The 20,087-nt window shown below is 43.9% G+C and overlaps 1 protein-coding gene across 2 annotated transcripts in view; it reads right to left on the bottom strand.

Annotated features, from left to right (window-relative positions):
• LOC115587316 (NT-3 growth factor receptor-like) overlaps positions 1-20,087 on the bottom strand; it is a 246,202-nt gene that overhangs the window by 138,340 nt on the left and 87,775 nt on the right. For both annotated transcript variants that reach the window (XM_030427129.1, XM_030427130.1), the window contains exon 6: positions 11,142-11,284. In XM_030427129.1, the coding sequence (XP_030282989.1) occupies positions 11,142-11,284 (143 nt within the window). The remainder of the gene's footprint in view (positions 1-11,141; positions 11,285-20,087) is intronic.

Below are 20,087 nucleotides of genomic sequence, written 5' to 3'. Positions count from 1 at the left end.
ATACTCCTCCTTTATCTCCATCCATAAACTGTTTGTCAGCAGTGACAGTTTGTCGGGGAGAAGGTACTGGGCTTTAAGACGTGGCAATGCAAGGCATACTCTGTCTCTCACTTATGTGGTCAAGTGGTCGATGAACGGCAAGAAAATGGTCCTTTTCCTGTACTCTTGTGGTTTTTTCGGCAGGTGTGTTAGACCTGTGAGCTTGTTTTTTGGCGATGCAAGGCAGTGATGGGACGACTTCAACAAGCGCAGCCAGCGAGCATGCTTTTCCCCGTATATTGCCGTATGTGGAGTCATCTCTTTTTTTCTCAAGCACTGTCAGGAGATCTGTGGCCATTTGTGCAGCCAAAGGCAGTTCACATTATGGGTTCTGTAGCCCATTGCTCAGTTGGTGTTAGGCAGTGAAGAAGTTCCTGAGTGATGATGAGGCAAACAATGAACTCAAATGTCTCCGTAGCCCGACTGAGCGATAGATGCGGTGGAGCTGCACTTGGCGTCAGCATCCATTTTCAGCTCAGCCAGTGTGGTTACCACGTCCTCGTAGTTTTCGATTATTGTAGACAGGCACATATCATGCTGAGACCAGCGTGTGTCTGAAAACTTTTGGAGGCATTTTTTGCTGCTACTGTTGCTCAGTAAACACTGCAGGCACTTTGGGGAGGCTGTAATGAAGCTCACTAACTCTTGAGCTGTATTCAGACTGTTGCGGACAACAGGGATTTTTGTGGAGTGCACGTTTGCCAGGTTCAGCGCGTGATTTCTGCAGTGCACATACACAACAGCTGGATACTGTTCTCTGATGCGCGCCTGGACGCCTCGCACCTTTCTGCTGACATTCCCAGCCCCATCATACCCCTGTCCAACAATATGAGCAGGGTCCAGATCCAATTCTCTTAAACAGTCCAGCAGGAGTTGGGTTAAGGTCTCACCTGTAGTGTCAGCAGTAGAAAAAAATCCCAGAAAGTCTTCGCGCAGAGAGTAGCTGCAGTTAACACAGTCCACATATCTCAATACAAGAGCTACTTGCTCAACATTACTTATATCAGCAGTCTTGTCAGCCAAAAAGGACAATCCCTGCATTTCTTCAGAACTGTGTCTTGAATCTGTTTCCCACATAGCTCAATCAACTCGTTCTGGATCATATGATTGCAATATTTGGCATTGCTAGGTGCATTTTCGAGAATCTCTTTTAGTTTCTCATCTCCTTTAGCGCGGTATTCCAGAAGCACCTGGAAATTACTGCGCCCATCAGTGTGGCCCCAAATGGGCAGGTTTCGCTGTCCACAAACAGCGATAAGATCAATGACTGCTTTCAGGCCATGTTTAGTGAGCTCTACTGCTTGTTCATGTAAGCGATCTAACTTGGAATAGATAGACTCGCTCTTTCCCAAAGCAACATCAACAAATTCACCTGTGCGCAGTTGGGCACTATGGTGCGCTGGAGTTGACATATGTCTGGAAACTATTTTCTTTGCGTTACTCCAGTCAGTAAGTGGCTTCGTTCTCAGAACCATGTCTCCTGATGAGAAAAGCATACAAGCTACACAAAAAACGGCATTAATGCCTTTGCTGTAACGCAGAGTGGGGTAAATGCTCTCATCAAAAAACTCCTCCGGTATTTTCCGCTGCTTCCCACATATGACTCTAGTAGGGGGTACCCACCCTCTCGGAGGCTTGAGTCTTGACTGTATCGCTTTCAGTTTAACGGAGTCAGATGTCATTTTGAGTTAATCAGCCTTAACACAGCCAAGGCCATCTTCATATGCAGCAGTACTCAGCATCCTTTGCTGCTGCTGTGTGTCATGTGTGGGCTTGGGGCTTGGATCTGCACTGACAGCGGCAGCAACCACCGAAGAGGCAGAAGAGCTAGCTACCTCATCTTCATGTCCTGCCTGTCTGCTGGTAGCGCCTTCATTCTCGCTGCTCTGCTGCGTGTTTGGGATCGTGGGCTTGGTTTTCTTTTTTTTAAATGCCTGGAAAAGGCTCAACTGTCTTTTTGACATTTTTAAACAGACCGGACCGTAATCACCACATAGGCGGACCGCGGTAGTGTAGCTACTATAGCAGAAGAAGAATAGGCGCCAAAAATCAAAATCACTCTAATTGTTAACTTACAGGCCAAGTTGTGGGACTCTGTCTATGACAGTGGGACCCCTGATGCTGCATATGACAGTCTGCTACAGATCATTCAAGACATCATCAAGGACACAATCCCTGAGAAGACTGTCAGATGCAGCACTACTCTACAGAACCCTTGGATTACAAAGGGTATTTTAAAGTCTATTAAATATAAAAGTAGGCTTTACAAATCCTACATGAAAAATCCTTCTAGCTTAAATAAAGAGAAATATATTTCCTATGAAAATAAACGCAGATCAATAGAAAGAGCAAAAGAAGTTATTACACAGAACTCTTACAAGCTTCTCAGGGGGGACTGCAGGAGGTCTTGGAATGTGTTAAATGAAGTCCTCAACAGGAGACATAAACCTACTGCTCTACCTGACCTTGGTGATGCCAAAGCTGATCTTGCACAGAGTTTTAATAATCATTTCGCCTCAATAGGTGTAAATCTGTCTAAGAAGATAAGTCAACCCCAGGGTGTTACCCAGGGGCGGTTCAAGGGGGGGCCAACAGGGGCCAGTGACCCCGTAACTCTGAGTCTGGACCCCCCTGTGGCCCCCCGACAGGGAGTCTGCATTAATAATACAATGACAGATTTCTTGCAATGATTTTGTTCTGAAGGGAAAGGCAGAAATAAACTGTCTCAGCAGTTTACTACCCAATCAAAATTGCTGAAATTGTAAACACTGCTTTGTCTGAATGAGGGATTCATCTTTTTTTCCAGGTTGTATGTGCCCCCTAACAAAAAAGCCGGCCCCAACCTGGCCCCCCTATTAAAACTGGTCTAGAACCGCCACTGGTGTCACCTTCAAGCATTTTCTTTCTGGTAGCTACATTAATTAATTTTTCATGATACCAACAGATGGTACTGAACTCCTCAAGATCATTTTGGACCTGAAGAGCTCGTCCACCGCTGGTGTAGATGGTATATGCAGTAAGATCATGAAAGCCATTGCAAACGTCATTGCAGAGCCACTCGCTCACTGCATCAACCTTTCTTTACTTACTGGCACTGTACCTAAAATGACAAAAATTGCTGAGATAATTCAAATTTTTACATAATTTGACATAAATGTTATATTTTGAGCCGCGTAAAAGAAAAATTGCAGCAATATTAAATAACCGTGGAGCTAACATCAACATCATCATAACACAACGGTTATGGAACTTAGAACGACAGAACATTGAATTAAATTGCAATGGAGTTACAAATGATCCACAACATTAAAGAGCATGGGCTCAGAAACAGATATAAATAAATAAAAACGAGGATCAATCTGAAACGTTTTAAGTGCGATAAAATTACACACGATCCACAAAATAAGTAACAAAGAGGATAGGCTCAGAAACATAAAATAGACCTAAATTAAAAGAGGATAAAAGAGGATCCATCTGGAACTTTTCAAGCGCAGCGCAAAAGTCGCTCAGCCTGCAGCGAGTGAGAGAGAGAGAGAGAGGGAGAGAGGGAGGAGGATGTGTGAGTATTCCCAGTAGGCCTATATTTGTAGCAATAATATCAATACCGACAAAGACTTACCCATACTAATGCAATGGATGGGAGCCAGGCGGACAAGGAGGGAAAGGTGGAAAAGGCGGAGGCGGGAGGAAAAAAAAAATTAAAAATACTCAACTTTATGTAATGAGCTATGACGCGTCTAGGTGGAAAAGGGGGAAAAGCCATGCGATAACCAATGGGGATGTCTCGCTCTGCTGTCGTCCCTCAGTCAGGTCGGTCCCAGAGAAATTGGGACTCGAAACTCGTCACCTCTCTGATGTGTCTGCAGCTGAGCACTGTGATGCATGTCTCTCTCCCCGGACCGAGAGAGTTATCATACCGTAAATTACCGAATAATAGCCGGGGCGTTTATTTGGGACCAGGTGGCAATTTGTGACAGGAGTTTAATTTTTTCCTCCCAAAACCCGGAATGAAAATGTCACAAACTTCGCCAGCTTCTCTGTAAATTCTCTGGCATCCTTCTGCAAGTGAAGTTGTTGTGGCGGAGGAAACGATTCAGCCAACCAGCACTCGCTGCAAACTCCTCATCTCTGCTGTCACTCAAGGTGGCGTACATTTGTTTCGCCTTGATCATCATGCGGGACACTCTCTCGTGGCGTGCCCGTTTGTTGATCACCATTTTTTCACCAATCTCTCACTCTCTTGGGTCGACAGAGAAACGTCTAGGCGCAGCATAAATAAATAAAAAAAACCCTGGTACTCCCGATGGCCAGTCCACCCCTGCAATAGCAGTTTCTCCAGTGGCTGTGTGTGTGTGTGTGTGTGTGTGTGTGTGTGTGTGTGTGTGTGTGTGTGTGTGTAGGTGTGTGTGTAGGTGTGTGCCTGTGTGTGTGTGCGTTATCAAGTTACTCTTCAACGAGTAATTTTCCGTGATCAACGATGTTGGTAAATGGATGGGCTGTAAATGGATGGACAGCAGTAGTTGCGTGGTGGTGTTTAACGCGAGTGGCGTGCGGGCCCTTTGAATTTAGAAGCAAGAACGATCAGGGTGACAAAGCGACTTAGGTGGAGTGGACAAGGCGGATTTTCCTCTTTGTGCGCTTTCGGTCTGAACGCACAGACACTGTGTAATATTTTTACACCAGACCACCATTACATTTTTCATCTCGCGCACCCCCTGGTGGCAGCTCGCACACCCCTGGGGGCACCACACTTTGGGAATCCCTGCTCTAAAGTAATGGAGAAAGTAGTATACAGTAGACTCAGTGGCTATCTTGATAAACTAGATATTCCTTTTCCCTCTCAATATGGTTTTAGAAAAAATAGTACAACCTGTATGGCAATACTAGACCTAATAGAACAAATTAATGACTGCATTGAAGAGGGAAAATGTGGTGTTGGTAGTTTCTTGGACCTATCAAAAGCCTTCGATACCATTGATTTAAACATTTTATTGCACAAATTGCATCATTATAGTATCAGAGGTCTAGCACTTAAATGGTTCAGAAGTTATCTACACGAGAGGGAACAGTATGTCCATGTCAATGATCATAACTCTAATTGCAAGCCCATTTTAGGGCCACGCTTATTAATTCTATATATAAATGATTTTATAAATTCTTCTAAAATATTTCATAAAACAATTTTTGCTGACGACACAAATATGTTTACATCACACAGGAACCCACTTATTCTACAAGATATAGTAAAATCCTAGTTAACCAAAGTGGACTCCTGGATCAAATGTAACAAACTGTCATTAAATGTCCACCAAACCCGATTAAAATGAGTGGGTAGGAGATAAAAAGAGTGCATTACACTAAATTCCTGGGGGTTTTCATTGACTACGCTCTGAACTTTAAATGTCATATCGACCATCTTGTAAACAAACTGTCCAAGTATGTCGGCTTGTTCTATAAGCCCTTCTCACGTTGTACAAAACTCTCTTTGAACCACACCTTAACTACTGTAATGTGATATGGTGCAACACCTTCACCACCCATCTTAAAAAAACCTGTATCCTTGCAAAAGAAAGTCATAGTGGCTCTGTCCTGGTTAGAGATAAATTCCCCCACCCACCCTCTATTCCACCGCTTTGAGTTACTAAGACTGGCTGAGCTAAATTAATACCATAATGCCTGCCTCATGTTTCAAATTGTCAACAGGCTAAACTCTAGATTTAGTAGTCTTGTTCCCATCTCCAGCCCCCAGCACACATACCAAACAAGAATCAAACCACTTATATCAGGAAAATGTCGCCGACATGTGCGCACCAGTATGAGTGTTGGCTGTAGGGGGCCACAGATCTGGAACGGGATTGATGATGGCCTCAAGGTGTTGCCCTCTATCTCCTGAGATGTATGTCTATGATTGTATGTTAATGTAATGTAATGTTGTGTATTTTCTGGTGCGCTCTTTGTGTGCATTTACTCATCATCATCTGGCTACAGGTAACTGTGTACACTATTGTCTGTACCACTACCCTCTCATGAACCATGGGCCCCCACCTGTAAGCTTTTCTAGCTTCCTTGGGGGACCCATTCACTCTACCCAATTAATTTTGTAACCCAACTGTATTTATTGTAATGTTTGAAGTGGTATTGTGAATAAACTCAAACTCAAACAAAACTAATAAATCTCAGCTGAAAAGGTAAATATAATAAATATAAGATAAATATAATGAAGATATACAACCTTGTCAACATCCCTCTGTGCGCCCCCACAGGCTTCCGCACACAGCGTTGCAGCAAGCTTGGGGAAAGAAAGACAACGATTTTGTCTTCAAAATAAGAGCTTTACATTGCACCCCATTGGAGTTTAGAACTGGGTTCTTAGCGGGGGGCTTTTTTATGAAAGTAGCGACCGTCCTTAGCTTGCCGCTACAACAACAAGCTAACAGCGAAGACAGCTTCAGAGACCGAGGAGACGCTAGCATCTCCTGGATGTCAGCAGCTGTCCAGTTGCTCATTTTGACGTCCGCGGATGAAGTGATGGACTGACTGCTGTGATCAGCTGTTTCCTGGTTTTAAAACTCCCCGGCTGTGGGTCGCACAACAGTGCAGGTTATCCACACCTCCACCCATCTCACACAATTTCCGGCATAACGACGTCTCGGATTTAGATCGCAATGGAGTTGGATAAAAGTGAACCCTCCGAGTTGGCGAAATTGGCGGACAGACCCCCAATTTACCGGCTTCTGTCTAAATCCGCGGACCGAGCCGCAAAAAGGATGGTCAAATTGGCGGCTTGCTGCCCAGTATAGAAGCGGCTATTAACTATGCAAACAAGGGCAGCCATGCACAGCAGGCACAATGTCAAACAGAAGTGCACAAAAAGAAGGTGCAGGTCATAACATCCACACACAGTGTAGCCAGCACCTTCCTTCCAAGCAGAGAGACAGCAACTTTTTCAAACCCATATTCATCTAGTGAAAACACACTCTTTAAGGGCTTGCTTTTTTTTTATTAAAGTTGTGCTGTTGTGCATTTCATGAGAGAAGTTCTCATTTCTTATATAGCATAATGTGACCATAGATAGATGTAACCTTTTGTCTTAAGTTTGCCTTTGTGTGATTACATCATTGGAATCAGTTTATATAAAAATCACACCTCATACAAACTGTATTTTTTTGATGCCATAATTTGCATTAACACACTATGCATTGTATCAATTGTATCAATTTTTGAATCAAGAATCAGTTGGGTTACACAGAGTGGAGCCTACTTTGTCTGTGACCTGGTTCAGCACCCTGGACAGCTGCCTGCGTAACTGGATGTGGGAATTTGATGCATATGAAGCTGCGACATATGGTTTAGAAACGTCATATATAATAACATTGTTTCGAGTCGTAAACAGTTCTGTAAGTGGAAGAAATTAGAATCAATTAGGCTATTAATGTTAGTCCTTCTTCATATAAAGTTGTGTTACAGTCGCACAGCTGGAGACCGCTAACAAAGTCAGAGACAAGAGAGACAATGTATGAAATCCCGCGAAATGATGTGCGGTCAATATGACCGCTTATGGCTGAAATAGGGAAAACAAATCACATTTTCTTTTCCTTTTGTGCAATTTATATAAAAAACTATTCTCAATTAAAATACAGACACTTTTAGAAAATGGTTAGAAGTCTAATGTTTGCATTTTGTTTACATCGCAGATTGATAACTTAATTGTGATAATGTTCAAAGTTATCATTATTATTATTATTATTATTATTATTATTATTATTATTATTATTATTATTATTATTTCACATAAACACACACACAGCAAGTATAATGGTACTGTGCTAGGTATTCTTTTCGTGGTTCTTGGTGTTGTGTTTACAAATGAGCAATACATCCAGATTTCTTGAGATTTGTATTGTCAATGGGAATTTAAATTTAAATGTCAGGCGATGTTTTCTTCATGGAAAATATTTTTAGGGCAAACAATTATAAGAGAGAGAGGGAGCGCGGACGGGGGATCCGTTGTGTCACAGCGGAGCGGAGGGTCAGCAACTGGATTTTGCACGCACGGTCAGTATTATTAGTAGGTGTTTGAGGTTTATTACATTTGCGGAAATTATTACTTTCATTGTAATTATGTAACAGCCTTTGCGCCCTTGCCTTACAGCGCCTTTGCGTGCGCACAGTTTGCGTGTGTAGGCCCGTCAATTTCATGTAGTTTTTATTGAATCAAAAATACATAGGTAGCCTATTGTCTTCTCCTCTGCTGTTTTTTTTTTCAAAGACAAACTGAGCAGCAGTGCTCAATCCACTCATACATTGTTAACCTTCTACAAAGACAAGTTATGTTAAAATGAACGACCAGAGGGGTCATTCCCTGGCAGATCGCACCCATGGGCCACAGTTTGTTTCAGAATTGTGCGAGTGCGGCTGGAAGTGGGGATTCCAGCACCACGGAGAGCGCGTGTAAAAAGATTAGACAAACGTTTAAATGTGTTTGCTGCAAGCGAAAATATACTACATAATAAATGAAGATAGTGACATAGGCCTATTAGCAATAAAAAGCAATGAGTTGTGTGAGTGCAGCCGGTGAGCGGACGGCAGTGTTTGATGTAGGAAGTAATGTAAACTTGAAAATCAATTTCGGAACAGCGGTGTTTAATTTCGGAACGGCAGTGTTTTGAGGGGAGGGTCGGAACGGCGGTGTTTCGGAGTGGGGGTGTTTCGGAATGGTGGGGTTTCGCAATGGAGGGTTGTCAGAATGTCACGGCGCACCCAATCAAGTTGAATTGAGAATCGGTTGAATCAAGAATCGATTTTGAATTGAATCGTGACCCTAAGAATCGGAATCTAATCGAATCGTGAGACACCCAAAGATTCACATCCCTAGTAAAAAATATACATTTTTTAGGGCTGTCAAAGTTAACGCGTTAATAATACGTCAACACAACATCCGTTTAACGCCGTCAATTTTTTTAACGCGTGATTAACGCTCGGTATTAAAAAAAAAGAAAGAGACGCGCATTGGTTGATTTACGACCTGTAGTCTTGATCCAGAGGGTGGCAGAAGAATAAGAAAGGGAATCAGAAGAATAAGAAGCAGGGTTGGCGTTCGGGAAAAACACGGTGGACTGAAAAGCGAAAGCGAAAGGACTTATGAACGGCAAATTCACTTTTAAAACACTGCCAGATGGTTCGGTCCATAGGACAAAGGTTATCTGCACGTACTGTCGACATGAAATGAGTTAAAATTTAAGTTTGTCCAGTCTCAGATATCATTTGCAAGCCAAACACATGGCAGATGCAGAGAGCCCACCGCCCCCCCCCCCCCCGGCCAAAAGCAGACATCACCATGTTTTGATCCCATTTAGGGTGAGGGGATATTTTTTGAGCCTTTTATTTTCCTGCATGATTTGAAGTGTTGAATAAACATTTTCATAAAGCAAGCATATTTGTCTTTCCTTATGTTGTTAAAAATGTTAAGAACATGAAAAAAGTACATTAAGGTACATTAAGGTATAAAAATGTGCTAAAAAAATTGTGATTAATTTGCGATTAATCGCAAGTTAACTGTGGACAAAATGTGATTAATCGCGATTAAAAAAATTAATCGTTTGACAGCTCTAATATTTTTGTAGTTTTTCATTATTATGAAGTTTTTTCCCCCGTTTTCGACGCCCCACATGGATGACAGCACCCTAGCATTTGCCTATACTGCCTGTGCCCAGGGCCGGCTCTGATATCATTATGAGTTTACTGTACAAAGATGTTCAACAGAAACTTCCAGGCTGGATTATTCAGCTTCTATCAGAGCTACGGCAGCAGCGGACAACTTGTTGAAACTGCATAGCAGCCAGCTTCAGGGAGAAAAAAAATTATAAGCTATGATTTACGGTTTAAGAGTTTTTAAAATCATTTCTAAATAATGCAAATTATAGTTTATGACTATTGAAACGTATATGTCAGTCTCAGGGGGTTCAAAACTGCACAAAGATTGCTTAATCTTTGAGAATAATCTGGAGGTGGTGGCAGAGGAATGTAATTTCAGTAACCACTGTCACTGTTTACTAGTATTTTACTCCAGTTACCCTGAAATGTTGCAGATTTTCGTAGCTCCACAACACAAAGCAAGTGCACCTAAATCAGCCTAAACAATTGTAAATAAGGGCAAAAGTTTTTTTCCTAAATGTTTTCCTGGAGAATTCTGCTGTATCTTAGGCAGCTGGACTTTTTCAGTTTCTTGAAGACATTTGACCTCTCATCCAAGAGGCTTCTTCAGTTCTAACTAACTGGAGGGGAGTTGAAGGCTTTAAATTCTGTGTGGGAGTGTCCTTACAAAGGACATGTGAGCTCTGAGTTTCAGAATCATTTGAACCACTTGTGGGTTGTTGTTGAGCTGTCTGGGGAGGGTACCCAGTAATATATTGTAGGTGGCTGATAAGAAATGTCTTAGTCCACCTCCTGTGTTCAAAGACATTCATTCCAATTTGACATTTTTCTCCTCTGTCAAACCATCTGTCTTCTCCGGCTAAGATGTTTACATCGTTCTCCTCAAAGGAATTACTTATTCTCCTTCAATATGTAGGGTAAGGGTTAGGGTAAGAAATACCAGTTGTCCTTGTAGTTTAGAAACTTCATTATTAGTGGTCTTGGTGGTTGGTGGTGTCCCTCATCTGTCTGACGTGGTGTGCCCTTTCAATAACAACTGAGGACTGCAGGGTCCTCGCAACTAATACCTCTGGAATCCATCTCTAAAAAAAAGAGCATTAGTCTTGTCACTCTGCCCTTCAGCAGGCCCACCTGTCTCCTTTTTCCCCCTGATGCTTATCAAACCAGACAGTCATATCGACATCATACCAGCATTTCTCTACAGTTTCAATGTTTGTATCTGTAGAATATGTCACATTGCACTTATTCATTGAGAAATATGGTGATGATGATAATATATGATGGCAATAAAGTACCAACTCCTCTGTCTGCCTCTGTATACTGGCTTCCACGCTTGTCCGAGCATCCCTGTTTTGCTTTGGAAATCCATTAACAACACATAGATCAGCTGTTTTATGTTTTCCTTGATGTGAGTAAGGGTGTGCATTGTGTGTTTGCGTCCTCCCTACCTCTCGTTTATAGATGGAGTGCAAGCTGTTGACAGGCCAGTCCACCTTTGGTAATGGGGATCCAGAGCCATTACAGATTGCAGTTACTTGATCACCCTCAATAACTGTGAGGTTGCTGTGGCTGATGTGGATATCTGGTAGGTCTAAAATAAAGAGAAATAGAATGTAATAAATAACATACACTCTCACACACACACATACACACATACACACACACACACACACTTGCTTGTCTTTCTTAGTCAGTCTTCAAGCACCCCCATAAAGACGTTGTCAAAAGTATGCATACACTTGTAAAGAACATGTCTATCATGGCAGCTTTTGACAATGACTGTAAATGTTCAACGTGGTTGAGATCAGGTGTGGAGGACAGGCCATGACTCCACTGTCTTCTTAGGTCTTCCAGTACTTTGAGGTGTGCTTGGGCTCATTATCCTGCTGCAGTATGAACTGCAATGGTTGAAAAGGCTCATAATTTTTAATGTGATTTAGAAAGTGCACAAAGGATTTCAATGCAATTTCCTTTATCCACTATGTGGTACTAGAGTTTTTTGTATATGTTAATATGTTGTGTTTTTGTAAATCAAGTGTAGACAATGGCATAATTTAATGTAAATCAAATAACGGTTGTCAAAAAAGGCTAACAGATTGCATGTTCAACCTCTGCTACATTGGTTTCCTCCAGGTCACTGGTTTCCCCTAAAGTCAAACCATCTACTGTAAATTATACTGCCAGTGCTCTTGACTCTTTCGATAAAACTAGAGTTGGTCACCGATAGTCGCACAGTGGCCGCCCTTCTGGTGGTTAAATGCATGGAAATAGTTTCACTCAGTCACACTGAATAAGACTGTCTATGAGAAATAAAGACTTGTCTTTCTCTCAAAAACAATGTAATATATGGCAAGTAGTTCTTGTCAGGCTGTGCCTCTAATCAAACATATGAACTCATGTTACACCAACTGAGTGCCAACCTGGAGGTTGAGGACCCTAGAGGGAGATGTAAGACACCAGCTGGACCTTTCTAGGGGGGATTGTCACTAGAAAAGGTTAAGATTCAATGACTTATGTTATGGCTCCAGGGAAGCCATCATGTAAGTCTGGACATGATAAATGTATCTACATCGGGATATGCAATGGCTATGTGTGTGCAAAGTTTAGTTAATTATACTCTCTATATCTGTAGGAATGTAGAAAATGGTCAATACAAAAGAACACTTAAATGTAGTATAGTGTAGGATGTTCAATCCTGCTCTAATTTGGATATGACTGTGAAACCTCTCAGTCATCTCATTAGCCCTTTTCACATAGAGATGCCGCATTGTTGCCGCAGTAGAAGAAAGCAGCTCCTGCATAAAAAACAACCAGTGTGTTCACACAGAATGCTGGTGCTGCGGGTCCTAAAAAGGCATGACGGTACATGTCATGATGATGGCGTCTGTGTTAGTTTGACCTGGTGTCATCCAGTTAATCTAAACATGTACCTGCTGACTGTTTATAATCATATGGATGATGTTAGAATGTGTTGTGATTGAGATCCTGACTCACAAAACATCCTGGAAAGTGGCAAAGTTAGGTTTTCACTCTGAATTAAATAATGAAATAATCACCATCAGTAAACTCGATGCTGTCTGACTCTCTGAGGGGGGCTGTTTTCTGGGGGAAAGTTAACTGAATTCTTGGTCTAGGGGGCTGATGTGATGAAGTCGGTAGGACAGACAGGAGGACAGACAGGAGGACAGTCACTTCTCCATGTATGACGGCTGTATTTTTTTTCCTCATATAAGTTGCCAAAGACACTACCAGCCACTATATTTATTAACTGTATTTATCGACACACCCCCGCTTCACACCACCAGCTTACACTTTCACACAGGTATAGTTTGACAATGCTGCACCTCTGATACTACCTCCAGAGGCGGAGCAAAATTTCACCCTTCAACACACCTGACACTTTTCACACAGAGGAGGATGCAGAGAATTGGCACAGGATCCCCGCATTCAAAGGGCATTGTGAATCAGAATCAGAATCAGAAATCCTTTAACCCCTTAAGGAACACCGTTCCAACATAGGAACACCCTTGTGTTTGGACGGAAACCAAAACCTGTGTTCCAACCTCTGTAACTCTGTGTCAGTATGTCATAGAATCACACTTACACTTCTAGAAGAAACTTGAGGGTGTTACCTTTCCAATTGTACCAAGCACATCCCTGAGTCTCAAACTATGTGGGAGCTGTCATGCTTTTAATTTCGGTATGTCATTTTGGAAAAAGAACCTTAAAATGGGGGCGTTCATTAAGTGGTATAATGTCCCGCAGACGGGGAAATTTGTATGTCACAGCAGCGACAGAATATGACAAAAACAAAAACATATTACAAGAACAGAAACAATAGCAAAAATAAGCAATACAATTAAAAAGGGATGAAATAAATTGACATATATACAAATTTACATGATATAGTGCAAAATTAACAGCATTTTTTTTGTTTTGTTTTGTTTTTTAAACGTAGATTTTAAATACAGATAATACATATGGGTGTGAAGGAAATTGACCAGAGCAAAAACAAAAGTGAAGGTTGTACAGTCTGACAGCGGCAGGAAGGAAGGACCTGCGATACCTCTCCTTCACACACTTAGGGTGTATCAGTCTGTTGCTGAAGGAGCTGCCCAGTGCTGTAATAGTGAACTGCAGGGGATGGGACTCCTGAATTAGCAGCAATGACAGCTTGAACTGAATGGGGCTAGTGTCTTCAGGACACCCCCTCAGAGAGTCATAAAATGATTCTAAACACACCAGGACATCGTCTCAAGGACATCACAAAACTCAAAGACCAAATGGGAGGACAGTTTATTGCAGGAGAGAGCACTTATCTACACTATATTGCCAAAAGTATTCACTCACCTGCCTCGACTCGCATATGAACTTAAGTGACATCTCATCCAGGCCCTAACCAACTACAAAGGCAACCCCCCTCCCACATCCTCCAACAGCAGCAGCACACTGTCAGAGGAGCTAAACAGCTTCTTCACCCGGTTTGAGACCACCACCACACACCTGCAGTCACTGCCTCCCCCTGGTTCCAGCACCCCACCTCTCTCTCTCCAGGAGCACGAGGTGAGAAAAAACTTAAGAGCAGTGAACCCCAGAAAAGCTGCTGGTCCTGACGGTATCCCAGGGGCGGTGATTAAAGCATGTGCAGACCAACTGGCAGGGATCCTCACCAAAATCTTCAACCTCTCCCTGACACATGCCACCGTCCCCACATGTCTGAAGGCCTCTTTCATCGTCCCCATCCCCAAAAAACCTGCCATAGACAGCCTAAATGATTACAGACCTATCGCTCTGACGTCTGTCATCATAAAGTGCTTGGAGCGATCAGTTTCCCAGCACATCAGAGACTGTCTCCCTCCCTCCCTCGATCCCACCAGTTTGCCTACAGGGCAAACCGTTCTACAGAGGACGCCATCGCCCTCACACGCCATACAGCGCTGAGCCACCTGGAGAACAAGAAGAGCTATGTGAGGATGCTCTTCGTGGACTACAGCTCAGCATTTAACACCATAATTCCAGACATTCTCATCACCAAACTGCTGGAACTACAGATCCCCCTCCCCACCTGCAATTGGATTAGAAACTTCCTGTCAAGTCGCCCACAGTCTGTGAGACTCGGCCCCCACCACTCCACTGCACTCACACTCAGCACTGGTTCCCCTCAAGGCTGCGTTCTGAGCCCTCTTCTGTACGCCCTGTACACTTATGACTGCTCTCCAACTCATCCAACCAACCACATTATTAAATATGCGGATGACACCACAGTGGTTGGACTCATCCGAGGCGAGGACGAGACAGTGTACAGGGCCGAGGTGGAGGAACTGTCACTATGGTGCTCAGACAACAACCTGACCCTGAATATCCAAAAGACAAAAGAACTCATCATGGACTTCAGGAAGAACAGACATGACCACACCCCCCTCCTCATAAATGGAGAACAGGTGGAGACTGTCACCACCTTCAGGGTTCTGGGTACCCACATCTCCTCAGACCACTCCTGGACTTACATCATCAGGGCCCTGGTTAAGAAGGCTCAGCAGCGACTACACTTCCTGCGTGTCCTCAGGAAAAACAAACTGGACACAAAGCTGCTACTGGCCTTCTATCACTTCTCTGTGGAGAGCATACTGACGTACTGTCTGGATGTGTGGTACGCAGGCTCAACAGCCGAGGACAGGAAGGCGGTGCAGAGGGTCATAAACACTGTCCAAAAGATTATCGGCTGCCCTCCGACCAGCCTGGAACACATCGCCACATCCTGCTGTCTCAGGAGAACCAAGGCCATCACAGGAGACCCCTCACACCCTGCCTACCCCCTGTTTGATCTGTTGCCCTCTGGGAGACACTACAGGTCAACAAAGTCCCACACCAGCAGGCTGACAGACAGCTTCTTCCCCTGGGCCATACGAACTACAAATACGAACGGATACACTCACAAACCACTCCCCCCCCCCCCCCCCGACAAGAACAAACCCAATCTACCTCCTCCTACCTCCCTTTAGCACCTTAAAGGGCTATATATATAATTTATTTATATTTATATTACTATTTGTTCTATGTGTTGCTTTTTTTTAATTTGTTGCTGCGGGAGCACCCTCAATTTCATTGTACTCTCCTGTACAATGACAATAAAGACTATTCTATTCTATTTTATTCTATTCTTAATCCATAGGGTTTAATATGACGACGGTCAACCCTTTGCAGCTATAACAGCTTCAACTGTTCTGGGAAGGCTTTCCACAAGGTTTAGGAGTGTTTATGGGAAGGCCTGGCTCTCAGTCTCCGCTCTAATTCATCCCAAAGGTGTTCTATCGGGTTGAGGTCAGGACTCTGTGCAGGCCAGTCAAGTTTATCCACACTGAACTCCCTCATCCCTGTCCTTATGGACCTTGCTTTGTGTAATGGTGTACTGTCATGTTGGAACAGGAAGGGGCAATCCCCAGACTGTTCCCACAAAGTTGGGAGCATGGAATTGTCCAACATCTCTTGGTATGCTGAAGGATTCAGAGTTCCTTTCACTGGAACTGAGGGGCCAAGCCCAGCTCCTGAAAAGCAACCCCACACCATAATCCCCCCTCCACCAAACTTCACACTTGGCAGTCAGACAATTACCGTTCTCCTGGCAACCGCAAAACTCAGACTCGTCCATCAGATTGCCAGATAGAGAAGCGCAATTCATCACTCCAGAGAACGTGTCTCCACTGCTCTAGAGTCCAGTGGTCGCACCCTTACACCACTGCATCCGGGGCTTTGCATTGCACTTTCTGATGTATGTCTTGGATGCAGCTGCTCGGCCATTGAAATCCATTCCATGAAGCTCTCTATGCACTGTTCTGAGCTAATCTGAAGGCTACATGAAGTTTGGAGGTCTGTAGTGACTACTCTGCATAAAGTTGGCGACCTCTGTGCACTCTGCGCCTCAGCATCCGCTGACCCCGCTCCATCATTTTATGTTGCCTACATCTTCGTGGCTGAGTTGCTGTCGTTTCCAACCGCTTTCACTGACAGTTGACTGTGGAATATTTAGGAGCGAGGAAATTTCACAACTGGACTTGTTACACAGGTGGCATCCTATCACAGTACCACGCTGGAATTCACTGAGCTCCTGAGAGCGACCCATTCTTTCACAAATGTTTGTAGAAACACTCTGCATGCCTAGGTGCTTGCTTTTATATTACTACGGCAATGGCAGTGATTGGAACACCTGATTTCAATTATTCGAATGGGTGAGTGAATACTTTCGGCAATTTAGTGTATCTGATAAACTGTCACCAACTTAATATTTTCAGACAAGACCCAGATGTCACAAAGAAACAGATAATGATTTGAAAAGTTGGACAATTGAGGGGGACACAGGGGAGTGAAGTGTCACCTCTGATGACATCACATGTCACCGCCCAGTCTCAAGGCTCCTTTAAAGAAAAGATGATGCTCTCTTCACTGCAGCCTACATAGGAGTTTCTCTTCACCTCTAGATGCCACATGTGACACAATTCTGCTGGCTTGAGGGAGGGAGGCCACCAGTTCCAGTCAAAACTCAGCTGCATGTTGGCAACTCAAGCATGCTTGGAGAAAAGAACCATCACACCAGAGACCCACTACACCACCACTGAAGATTGCCTGCACAAAGGGGTGCATGAAACAGAGAGAGAGACAGAGAGAGACAGACAGAGATGCAGGACTCAACAACAAAGGCCAACTAGAGGATCAACACAACCTTCCTTGAACATGACATATGAAACTGTGAACTGCAGTTAAATGTGACAACACAACACGTTTACACTAAATACATGTACTGAAGTGCTTTTATCTGGGTACAGTTTGTTGTTAAAAGTTCTTAGAGTTTACAGTTAAAGACACCCTACATCAGTGTACATTATATAAATGTGAAGTAACCAGGTACCAGTGAGGAGCTGCAGCACTTCCTCCTGGCTAATGATATTGACGATGAGGGGAAACAGTGGTCGATTCGCCTCAGTATGTACGGGGCCAAGACGAACAAACGTATCCCCAATCTGGCCACGCCGCGGAAACCGGGAGACATCGACTTCAAAGAACTGGCTGCACCATTGTTACGACGGTGCAAAATCACCACAACCCCAAGCCACCTGTAATTGTTCAGCGCTTCAAATTCCACACTCATGCACGTAAGCTGGGAGTGACAGTGGCTACATTCGTGGCGGAGCTGAGACAGTTATCTGAGCCCTGTGAGTTGGAGCGGTGTTGAAGGACATGCTGCGGGACAGGTTAATCTGTGGGATTAATAACGACGGCATGCAGCGCCAGTTGTTGGGGGAAGCCACACTATCCTTCAAGAGGGCGCTGGAGATCGCCCAAGCTATGGAGACGGCAGCAAACAACACTAAAGACATTCAAAGTGCTAATGGAGGAGTGCAACCATGCACCATGCATCTTGTGTCCAAAGAGAAAAGAGAATAGCTATGCAAGTCTGTAGAGTGATACCGGTGTGGGGGAGCTCACTTTGCAAATGACTTTGGATTTAAAGATTCATTCTGTCATAATTGTCAGAAGAAGGGGCACATTGCTTAAAAGTGCAGGGGAGCTAAAAATAAAGTAAAGCCCAAGATGAGCACACATCACATGCAGAGTGAGGAGCCTGAGAAGCATTGTTCATTCAACATGGTCAATGTCATCAGCCAGCCCCGGGCTGAGCCCATCTATACAGCGCTGAAGGTGAACGAAATGAACTGAAAATGGAAGTGGACACTGGAGCCTCAGTTTCAGTGATTAGTCAAGTCACCTTCCACAAGTTATTGAGCTCAGAAGGTGCGCCTGCGCTTAAAGAGCCTAATATAAGACTGAGAACATTCACAGGGGAGTGTATTCCACTGGCTGGTGCTATAGATGTGGACATTGAGTATCATGGACAGAAGGCTCCAGCGACCCTGCTGGTGGTCGAGGGGGAGGGGCCTAGTTTGTTGGGTCGTGATCTTCTACAGAAAATTCACCTGAATTGGGAGAAAATCTGGGGGGAAATTAAAAACATCACAGTAGTAAAATACATTCTGGCTCAATATGCAGATGTGTTTAAAGATGAGCTTGGCACCCTCCATGGCATATTCGTGAAATTATGTGTGAACCCCAAAGCACAGCCGCGCTTCTTCACACTTGATCTTGTTTTATCATATGGTTTGCCCGTTTTTAATTTAGAGATTTGTGACGCAGTGTTTTCTGACTATATGCCTGTTTTATTTGAGGCTGCTCTGCTGCTCGGCGCTGTCGCATAATTTGCCCTTCCACTGCTGTTCAGTTCTCGGTGGCCTTCAATCAGAACTCCATCATTCCTGAGTCTGTGTGCAATACAGAGGAGCTAAGCTCATGGTTTCACTCCACCTGCCAAACTGTTTTGGACACTGTGGCTCCCTTAAAGTTCAGGCAGCCTTAAACGAAACCTGAGCCCTGGCTAAATGACACGACTCATGCTGTCAGACACGAGTGCCGTAGAGCTGAACGCAAATGGAAGAAGGACAAACTGCAGGTGTCTCTTCAAATGTTAAGGGACTGCTGGCGTCATTATCAGAAAACTGTACAAAAGGGCTGTATGGAAAATCGTTAAAAAATCGCGATCTCGATTCACACATACACGTGATCTTATTTCTACACATAGCGATTCTGAAGCATTTTTTATCTCGAGCTGAATCACAAACAAATGCTCCTATTTTCCTCACGGATTTTTTGAAGCGCCCCCAAACGCAGCACTGCTGCTGCCTCCTCCCTCAACCTGTGGTAAAGCGTCTTTACAACACGTGATTCAGTGGAGGAAGCCTGCCTGCAGTTGAGTGTTTGGAAGGAGTACTTGAGTGAGTGAGCAGCCGTTTTTAGACGGGGCAGCAAGTCACCAATCTGCCCGTCCTTTGGGCGGCTAGGTCCGCGGTTTTAGACAGAGAATGGATAATTGAGGGTCTGTTTAGGTCCGCTGATTTGCCGCCTCGGAGGGTACACTTATATCCACCTCGCCTGCTAGATGAGCAACTGGACAGCCGCTGAGATCCGGGAGATGCTAGCGTCTCCTGGATCTCTAGCTGTATGGTTGTGTTAGCTTGTTGTTGTAGCGCAAGCTAGAAACGGTCGCTACTTTCAAATTAAAAGTCCCCCGCTAAGGACCCAGTTCTAAACTCCAATGGGGTGCAATGTAAAGCTCTTATTTTGAAGACAAATTTGTTGTCAACTGTTCACAGCCCAACTTCGGGCTTCATGTCACATCACATGTTTACGTGAGGAATATTACGTCTCTGTTTCAGAAGCCGATCCAAGCAGCTATCACATATCACCTAGCCAAAGATACGGCCCCAATAAACACTGTACAACATGAGGGATTAAAGGATGCCCTCTCATCTTGGAGACTAATTTATTTATTTTTTGCTTTTGTAAAA

The sequence above is a fragment of the Sparus aurata genome, chromosome 8, assembly GCF_900880675.1.
Source record: "Sparus aurata chromosome 8, fSpaAur1.1, whole genome shotgun sequence".
In the NCBI taxonomy this organism is placed as follows: Eukaryota; Metazoa; Chordata; class Actinopteri; order Spariformes; family Sparidae; genus Sparus; species Sparus aurata.
Note: the sequence above shows the minus strand (reverse complement) of the source record. Positions and strands in the feature narration are given on the sequence as shown.